Raw genomic sequence first — 9,695 nt, 5'->3', positions numbered from 1 at the left:
AAAATTGATCCACACACTCTCTCTGCTCCCACATCCTCATATATATACACACACAAGTATACTTGCATTTGTTTTCTTCAGTTCTTTCTTGCTCTTTTCTCTCTCTAATTAATTTTCAAAACCCCATTTCTTGGTATTCCCATCTGTTCACACAAGCCAGATTGAGTGGATAAAAGGGCTGTTCTTGAAGATTTGAAAGGTGGGTTCTTCCCAAGATTTGATTTTGGTGAGTGATTTAGGCCTTTCTTTTGATTTACTCGATGGGTATTTGTTACAATGTGCTTACATTGCAAGATTTGTAAGTATTTTGATGTTTGTATATGTGTGTTTGTTGTGGAAGGTGGGTTTGACTTTGTTGACTGAAGTTTTGATTTTTTTGGAAATCTTGAAATTGGGGTTTTTGTGGGTAGGTGTGATGTGATAATGTCAGAGATTTCTTGATTTTTTTAAGATTGTGTTTATGTTTTGTAAATGTGAGTTTCTGTGGAATTTGTTTTGTATTGAAAGTTGGGATGCTTGTGAGCTGAAAGCTAGAAGTAGATGTATGCAACCTAAAGTGCTGCTATAATGTATAGATTTGTTAGATTGGTTTCTTTGTTAGGAAGTTGATTTATGTAATTCATACTGGAGATGGTCAATTGCATAAGTTAGGCTCGATCCCTGGCTTCTTGGCTTCTTAGTGCTCATAAGTTATAATGGCCAGGATTTTAAACCGCTATCTTGTAGGTACTGGATGCCCAATATAAATGCGCATGATTGTGCCCTCTCAATCCCTTTACAAAGGCAATAACTTGTGAATTTTAGGTTTTGAATAGGAGTTAAAGATTGGTTGCTACATTGGGTCCGTTGATTGACACAAGGTGTGTTTATTAAGTGTTATGATTTGGGGTGTTCATGTGTTCTTTATGGTTTGTAAGTGAAGGAGCTGCAATGTTGTTATAAAGATATGAAATAAAGTTATTATCTTTAAGATTGCTGACGGCGGTCATAATGTCAGATCTTTATAACTCTATTGTATGAGTATGGTATTATTTGCTGTTTCACATGGCCAATTTGATTCTGTTGCAGTTTAAGTGGTATAAATAGTAGATGAGAAAATGGAAGCTGAGAGGCGAAGTTCAAAGGGAGGATTTTTTCAGTTGTTTGATTGGAATGCCAAATCAAAGAAGAAGCTGTTCTCAAATAAGTCTGCATTGCCAGGTACTTCAGTTCAACATATTTATTTGTTTTTCTTTTGAGGAATATATTATTTACACAGGGAAATTGATTTTCATCATTATGCTCATCCATCTATATTTTAATCTATTTTGATCCTCATAAAAAAAATAATTTAATGACATGTTGAGTTCAGAATGTTCAAACCAAGGAAAAGAAAATTTCAGCAGTTCAGAGGCATCACGGCTTCATCAGGTGGTGCCACTTTGTTGTTTTTTTAGCTTATTCTATATTCACTCCTGTGTATTTCTTTGTGAATGTTGAACATATGCTAAAGCTGTATTTTATTGCCTTTAATTTAGATGAATATGCATGAGGTAGGACCTAGTCCAAGTGTTCAAGGACACGATTACAATTGCATTTCATCCGTCAGTGGTGAAGAAGGGCATGGAACAAAAGTGCCTGGAGTGGTTGCTAGACTTATGGGACTTGAATCCTTGCCAAAAAAAGATGTTTCGGAGCTCTCCTATGATTCTTCATATTATGATTCTTACTCATTTCGGGATTCTCATTTCCCAAGGACTCAACCTGATACTCAAAGTGACCATCATATCATGGATTATGGTAACACAAGAAATAAGTTGGATGGATTTTCTAGGAATCCGGTAGATTTTAGGATGCACAAGGTGCAGAACAGATCAATTGATAGATTTCAAACTGAAATCTTGCCTCCAAAATCAGCTAGAACCATATCTAGTACCCACAGTAGGCTGTTGTCCCCTATTAAGAGTCCTGGATTTATTTTGACGAAGAATCCAGCTTCCATCATGGAAGCGGCCTCGAGAATATTTGAACAAAGTCCTCAATCAACTACCAAGGGTAAGACCAGCTTCGGGTCTCCGTCCGTTCCTTTAAGAATTCGCGATCTAAAAGAGAGACTAGAGGCTGCACAGAAAGCACCCCAGGTTCCTGTTCAATATCAAAGAACTAAGGACAATAATTCTGAAAAGTGTATGAAAGGACAACCTAATGAAAGGGGACAGAGAGGATTAGAAAATACACAGTTAAGGCATTCTGTAGCTCTAAAGCAAGGTGGATCAAGAAGTTTGAAGAATAAAGAGAAGACTCCTTCTTCAAGTCGAACAAAGACCAATTTTCAGATGAGAGAAGGACCGTCTTGGAGTGGTAACAGAAGTTTGAACAGAAAAGGAGATAATGGGGTCAAACCTAACCATCTTGAAAAGAAACAAGTATATATGGAAAAGGGTGTACAGAGGAGAACTTCAGCAAGCGGAACTTCTGATGTTCTTAAGCAGAATAACCAGAAGCAGAATTGTGCATCCAGCAAAGAAACAATATGTTTGAAACCTCAAACGACTTCATGCCAGCTAGACAGGAAAGTGGCGTCAAGCAAAAACTCCTCTAAAGTGAACAAACCAGTCAACAAAATTGCTGAAAGTTCTTCAACTGGTTCCAGAAAGAAGAATATTGTGGCAGCTGATACAAGAAAGGAAACCCCATCTTCTAATTCAAAAAGCTTTCTAGCAAAGAAACGACCTGTCAGTGCAGTTGCTCGTAATAACAGCAATGCTATTAAAGATGTTTTGATCAACAAAGATGATAGGTCTGTAAAATGTAATGTATCAGTTGATGGATTAAAGAATTGGGATGCAGTTGATGCAAAAAGTGGGATGGATGTCGTCTCATTTACGTTCACGTCTCCCATTAAGAAGTCACTATCAGGTTCCCAGGCATCTGGTCACTTTAGAGAAAAGGATAGCAGCCTGTCTGTTGTACCTGCTGACGATAAGCCTGCTAATGTATCATATTTATCTTCTTTGGGTTTGAATGTGATTGGTAGTGATGCTTTAAGCATATTATTGGAGGAGAAACTTAAGGAATTAGCATACAGGGTTGAACCGTCAGATAATAATTTGGTCAGACACAGTCAGTTTTCAGGTCCTGCTTCCAGCTTGCATGATTCAGCATCATCCCTCAGTGCGACAGACTCCACATATGCTAAACATGGGAAAAACCCTCACCTTGATCTGCATAAACATAATTCAGAAAAGCAACAAGACTTTAGTCACTCTTCAGTAGACGGGATGATTTTGGATGCAAAACAAAAGTGGCAGGTAAATCTTCAATTTAAAATTGTCATTTGAAGCTATATTTTCTCTTTATGGCTGTGTGAAGCTGTGAAAAAGGAATGGTTTTCTAAATTTAGTGAATACATGAACCAAATGTGTTTTGCTGCATTATTATACGTGTCAAATGCTTAATTTGGTCTCAAATAATAACAGAGTTTTTATCTGTTCAATAATCTATAGAGCATAAGTCACTTGCGTTGCTATTGTTGGATACTTTTTCTGAGTTTGCTGTTCTCTTTTACTTATTTACATAGATGCCCCTACATGTTTTGCCTCTAGGTTATTTTTGTTAGTGTTGCGCCTGTGCATCTGTAGTGATTGCGCCTGTGCATCTGTAGTGAATGAGTAAGATTAACAATAGTTGCAAGTCTTGCTCAAAATATTTATTAATTATTGTTACAGGAGATGTCTGTATTTTTAGTGGCAGAAACGTTACATGCTATATTTCCTTCATAGTCTCAGGTCTTCATCCTTAGATTTAATAATATATTTAGTGATGGAGGACACATGTTAGGAGGGAGGAATTTATTTATTATTATTTAAATGAACATGACAATACGTGTCTATATTGCTAGACCTTACGTGTATTTAATACCTCTATACTAGATGTAATTAAAATGTAGCGACACATATACCAATTTCCCTATAATTCGCACTTGTGTTCCCCATTACTTAGATTCTCTAATAGTGGAGCTCTACAGATAATTACTGGATATTTTTGGTTTTAGGCTTCTTGCAACTTTTTCAGAAAGCTCCAAGTAGATGCAGCACATTACTGTGTCCTAGTTCAACTCTTGTATTGATATGATGATTACCATGACGACCTCGTGAAGCTCAAGAACTTTCAGGACAAAGTTTAGATGGTGGAAATTGAAATAGACTTTTAATAGGGTCAAAGTATTTCTTTAATCTCACTATATAGTATATATCAACTAAAAGCACGAGGAATGATGTCCTGTAACCATACTGAACTCACATGTCACTAAAGTCGCTGCAAGAGGAACTTCTTACATGCTACGGTTCTTGTTTGGACAACGAATGACTAATTTTTTAGTTACATATTCCTACGGAGTTTTATCACTAAATTGTTTGTTGAGTCACTTATACTTTAACGTTGCAACAGTTGTGGAATTTTCTGTTAGTTGAACTTTAGGGAGAACGGTTGTTGAGTCACTCATACTTTAATGTTTTATTTTGGGAGTTTAGAGGGATTACTTGATAGTGGACCGGACCAAAAGCTTATTCAGGGTCCAACTTGAACATAATATCAAGCTTATAAATGTTTCCATACTTCTGCACCAGTTTTTTTGCATATTCATGACCTACTTCACTTCATGTCAAGCGGTCAAGCTTGATGTTTTTTCATTTCTGTAACTAGTCTTTGAAGTATAAATCCTTGTAACATCTTAAAGATATGTTAGCTCCTGGCCTTCTTTCTCATGTTGTAAAGATGGCATAACATTTGCAGTCTGTTATCAGATGAGTTTTGAGCCCTCTGAGCAATAATTCTTGTCCGTTGACTATATCTATCTATGTATACTATTCATCTCCAGTTATTATGTTTTACATGTATTATTACTTTTTGTAGAAGGTCTCAACCTTTAGCTGGCACTATTAAGTAGTACTATATGGTAACATCGTATGGAGAAATATGATATTAATGGCAAGTGAAGAATGCTGTTATGCATAGAGTTAATATTTGTTGCCAGATTTTTGTAAGCAAACTGAAGATCTTGTGATTCATTGAGTTGGTACCTAATAGGATAGTCCCTAGCTTATTGTATTGAGGGTGCATCTCTATGTCTAGGTGCTGTTTGTTTTTGAACTGTGGTGACCGTCATTTGTTATCTTCTGGTTGTCGACTTCAATTCTTGCGATGATTTTTGTTTACTCAGATTTTCGTTTCCTTTTCAGGAATCTGAAGACTTTGAAGAAATTAGCAATAGTAGAAATAACAAGAAAACTGAATATGGGCAAGAAACTGATAGTCCAATCTCAAGTCCCACTTCTTTTTCAGGTGGAAGTTGCAATTCGTTGGATAGCAAAATCAGCTATACCAGCAATGGTACAGATTCTTTTACTTTTTTTTTCATTTGCTATTTAATTTCCAACATAGCGGGCATGCCAGTAGACACTAAATTCATCAAAGCGGAATAGTATATTAACTAAACTTCTGCGTCATTGGAAGTATAATTCTTTATGTAAAGTTGTAGGTGCGTGTTGTTTGGTTACATAAAGTGGTAATGGGATCATATTTGGTTCTTTCATAGTAAAGTATTTATGCACGTTCAAGTGATATATACAGTATTTGTAACACAGAGACCTCATTTTCAGGCAACAGGCAGTGTTCATCACTTGAATCATATGAGACGGTCTCTTTCATCTCATCGCGACATCCTCATTCCCTTGAAGAACTGGAATTTTCAGATTCCGCCTCTTCCTTATCTGTCGGGGCCATGGAAAGGAAGAATAGAGCTTGTACATCAGGTTATAGAAATTTTGAGCCATCACCGAACTGGGAATTGGTATATGCTATAGAAGTACTTAGCAATGCTGACTTTCAGCTAGATGATTATGTATTGGGTCAGGCCTGTTTAACTGCAGATTTCTTTACATCCTGGGAGAATCAGAAAACTGGATCGGATAAAGCTGAGGATGAGTATTATAAACTTGAACAGAAGCTCGTCTTCGATTTCTTAAATGAATGCTTAGAATTCAGGTGTGAGCAAATATCTGTCGGAAATCACAAAGCATGGAGTAAATTGACGATGTTGTTTCTAAAGAAGGACCTCTTGGCAGAGGAATTTCATAGAGAAATGAGCAGGTTGACAAGCATGAAGGACTTACCCACGGATGAGATTGTGGACAAGGACATGAGTTCTCATTATGGAAAATGGGTCGACTTCGAAACCGAAGAATGTGAAGAAGTTTTAGATCTAGGCGATGAGATATTAAGTTCTTTAGTTGATGAATTAATGATAGATTTGTTGTCTTGAATTGATAAACCCTCTTAGGTTCTTTCATTATCTGTTACATATAGGCAAAACTAATCCTATCTATTGTTTCTTACTTTCCAATTTCTTTAAGCAGCAAAAAGAATATATATATATCTGGAAGAAAGAATGTTTCTTTATATGCTACTCTGTTTTGCATCAGATTTATAACTTCTTGCTGTATGTCCTAACTGAAATGATAGATCTGAGTTCATGTGGACCAAGGAGCTTGTGATCCTAAATGTTTATTATTGCACTGTTTAATTGTATGTTTGTGCTTTATAATAAAAAAGCAAGTGTCTCAGTATTTTTTCTTGTTGAAGATAATTATGTTTAATTAATGTAGTCCCTATTGATTGTGACATAGAATGCAACTTCTTTTACATTTCATTGTAAGTTGTAAGCATGCATAAGAAATATCAGTTCTTGAGGCTTTGTTCAATGAACAAATAGTTATTAATACTTAGTAGTATCATAAATTCATGATTATCACACACACACACACACACACACACATGTGTGTGTGTGTGTGTGTGTGGCAGGGTGGCAATTGTATTGCCCAACAACTAACATGGTTTCAAGTTTTGAAGACCCAAACTTACATCTGTAGGGAGAAGCACACCACTTGACAGATTTCTCTTGTACATTTAGTCTACATGTTCTCTTTGATAGTTCCTATCATACCACCCAACATGATAAAAATCTCATGCTTGTGTGTTGATGCAATAGTCCATGGAGATTTACATTGAGAGGAGTATATGGTCAACCATATATTGTTTTCGCATATTGTTGTACTGCTACTGCATGCTGCTACTGTTTTTCTGTTTTAGTTCGGATGTATTTCGTGTTCCTGTCATGTAATTCTGTTTTGGCTCGAATACCATTTTCCAGGGAGGTGAAGTAGAATATCGCCAGGTCACAAAGTCTGCCTCTGCGTAAGCAGGACCTTCCTCAGACCCTGCTGGTGCGGAAGTTTTGTGCACCGGGTACGACAAAATATCATCTTACAATGAACTGGACTGTTTACAAAAAAACAAGTCAAGTGGTGTTTGGAGCTTGCATGCTGGGCTTATGGAACTAGAGACATGGATTGAATACCAATCCTCTAAAATAGCAAAGAAAGCTATACTGGTTGAGCCAAGTTATGAGTAGGTTCTTCCAGATATGGTCATGTGGCTGCTGTATAGATTCAATTGTGTATGGCACATTCATGATATCTTGTCAGATGTAACTACTCAAATCTAGCTAGCTGAGCCCATGTCATTTCATTGCTTTAATTCTACTGGACCACTTGGACTATTTGGGACCATTCTGATTTTCTTAAAACAGTCAGATGTTTGATAAATTTTTTCTGGGAAAAAAGGAACCAATCTTATGTAGATAATAGAGAAATCTCTCTTTATTTGGTCAGTGGATGCTTAGTTTATTTATGCTGTCAGTGATATATATACATATATTATTCCTCTAAAGCTTTATTACACTAGCAGTGAAAAATCCTGCAACTCACCCCAACTCCCTTCGTTAGAACATGGTAGCCTTCAACCGAAAAATCCGAAATATTGAATATCTTCAGTAACTTTTCAAATATATCTTTTTTTGAAAGTCGGGGTTTTTAGAGAAACAGTCTCCAAAAACGTCTGTGCACTTCTCATACCGGATACGTCTGATTTGGTTTGACGGTTTCAATAAGTTAAATATGGCCCGAGTCGAAATTAATTCAATTAGATCACAGGGGCATCAAATTATAGTAAACTAACTATTCCTTAGCAGAGTAGCACAACATTTACAAAATTTATTTTTATATCCTGCAAATACTAGTAGTGCTAGTACATTTAATTACATAATTATAGTAGACTTCCTCTGTTTATATCTCTTCATGATCAAGATGCATGGAGCCTTAGAACTAGTTTATATCCCCTGCAATGCCTCTGCAGCTCCTAAGAACAAGGCTCGAAAGAGTCTTTTAGTTTTGTGGATGCACAAATTTGCAGTTGGGACATGTTGGATAAGACTTGCACATGATCACCAGCATGTGACACTTCTTGCACACTGCAGTCACCATTTCCCTCTGATCCCCTTCGATTGTCAACCACGACGGATATCGTTTGAGACTGCTCGTGAAATTGTCCCCGTGCAAGTCCACGAACAGATCATCGGATGGTCTGGAGGTTTTGCTGGAGCTGTGATTGTCATCATCATGTTTTTTTCCAGCTGAACCATAATTCAGGTTGAGTTTAAGGTCTAAGCTCATGCAGCCGGAATCAGGAGGCGGCTCGGTGCTCATCCTGGGATCACTATATGTCCTCTTATGAGTCTTTGTGTTGTAGAAGTATAGCTGACCTGACTGCAAAAATCAAAGAATTTTTGTTAGCATAAATTTGTAAAAAATTATATATAAGGCTCGTTTATCAGGATCACGGGATTTGAACCTGGTTAACAAAAATGAAAACGAGATTTGTTAACACGTCTTTTCTGTGTGATCTCGTCCTCATAATTAACCGAGTTGAAATCCCAAATCCCGTGATCCAAACGTTACCTTAATATCAAGACACCGCTGCCACTCCAAAGGCAAGGGAGCCTCGCGGAGCGACTTCTTGATATCAAACATGGGTTTCATCAGGTTCCTCTCCTTGCAAGGCCTTTCAACAGCCTCACCAGGCTGCTCAAGCTCAACCTCGCGCTTTCTTTTCCTGCTGGAAATCTCAAACTCCTCCATGACCTGTTTTCGGGTTTTCGACAAGTCCTTAGGAATGCAAACCATGCCTAAGTTGATAAGAGTGTATGGTTTGTTGGTAGCAAGTAAAAAATGAGAAGAGGAGGTGCAGAGGGGGTGAATTTAAAGGCCATGAGTGCATGACGTTGGAGAAATTGAAGTGAAGTTGGGTTTGCAATTATGATTGTGGTGTGTGCAGATATAACTCCCTCAATTTAAAGCATGGACATTTAAGTTTTCTAACCAACTTTTCCTTGGATCTAATTACTACAATGCTAGTAGTTTGTGCTTAGCTTTAATTATTTGCGCTTCAGAAGGGTGACTAGTATATTTTCTCAGAAACTCTTTTAAACAATTTTTACATGGAGTCAGCATACGTAGAATAGTTTTACCGATAACAGTGAGTATTCATTATAAATGCTCCAGGATCATGGACTCATTCTTCCCGCATCAAATCCAGGAGATTGGGGAGAGGATATATAATACAAATTATAAGTTTAATACATACATCTTATAATATGTGTAAAAATTAAAATTAAAATATGCTAAATTATGGGTCAATTTTGAATTCACCCCTCTGCACCTCCTCTTCGTCCTTTTATAGTTTTTGCGAGAAAAAACTCGACATGTATTTTAAAATTCATATAATATATAGTTATGCACTATTTTAATAATATTTTTTTT

General features: G+C 36.8%; 2 protein-coding genes across 3 annotated transcripts; one reads left to right on the top strand and one right to left on the bottom strand.

Moving 5' to 3' along the window:
- Positions 1 to 61: 61 nt before the first annotated feature.
- Positions 62 to 6,438, top strand: LOC108202940 (uncharacterized). 2 transcript variants are annotated; one of them, XM_017371580.2, is made up of 6 exons: positions 62 to 199; positions 1,069 to 1,200; positions 1,352 to 1,410; positions 1,518 to 3,290; positions 5,220 to 5,370; positions 5,640 to 6,438. In XM_017371580.2, the coding sequence occupies exons 2-6, from the start codon at positions 1,098 to 1,100 to the stop codon at positions 6,299 to 6,301; spliced, it is 2,748 nt and encodes a 915-aa protein (XP_017227069.1). In that variant the 5' UTR covers positions 62 to 199; positions 1,069 to 1,097; the 3' UTR covers positions 6,302 to 6,438. The 2 variants fall into 2 exon arrangements, with proteins under 2 accessions (XP_017227069.1, XP_017227068.1); XM_017371579.2 differs by having other exon boundaries at positions 68 to 226.
- Positions 6,439 to 7,984: 1,546 nt separating this feature from the next.
- On the bottom strand, positions 7,985 to 9,188 carry LOC108201910 (protein CURLY FLAG LEAF 1). The gene is made up of 2 exons (XM_017370248.2): positions 8,835 to 9,188; positions 7,985 to 8,642 (listed from the first exon to the last, which is right to left on the bottom strand). The coding sequence occupies exons 1-2, from the start codon at positions 9,057 to 9,059 to the stop codon at positions 8,262 to 8,264; spliced, it is 606 nt and encodes a 201-aa protein (XP_017225737.1). The 5' UTR covers positions 9,060 to 9,188; the 3' UTR covers positions 7,985 to 8,261.
- Positions 9,189 to 9,695: the final 507 nt, after the last annotated feature.

The sequence above is a fragment of the Daucus carota genome, chromosome 9 (assembly GCF_001625215.2).
Source record: "Daucus carota subsp. sativus chromosome 9, DH1 v3.0, whole genome shotgun sequence".
Taxonomy (NCBI): domain Eukaryota; kingdom Viridiplantae; phylum Streptophyta; class Magnoliopsida; order Apiales; family Apiaceae; genus Daucus; species Daucus carota.
This window is presented reverse-complemented; position numbering and strand designations above follow the sequence as displayed.

Coding starts and splice junctions, on each gene's coding strand:
- LOC108202940 (XM_017371580.2), top strand. CDS start 1,098: ATGGAAGCTGAGAGGCGAAGTTCAAAGGGAGGATTTTTTCAGTTGTTT. Junction 1,411..1,517: donor AGGCATCACGGCTTCATCAG/GTGGTGCCACTT, acceptor CCTTTAATTTAG/ATGAATATGCATGAGGTAGG. Junction 3,291..5,219: donor ATGCAAAACAAAAGTGGCAG/GTAAATCTTCAA, acceptor TTTCCTTTTCAG/GAATCTGAAGACTTTGAAGA.
- LOC108201910 (XM_017370248.2), bottom strand. CDS start 9,059: ATGGTTTGCATTCCTAAGGACTTGTCGAAAACCCGAAAACAGGTCATG. Junction 8,643..8,834: donor AGCGGTGTCTTGATATTAAG/GTAACGTTTGGA, acceptor TGATTTTTGCAG/TCAGGTCAGCTATACTTCTA.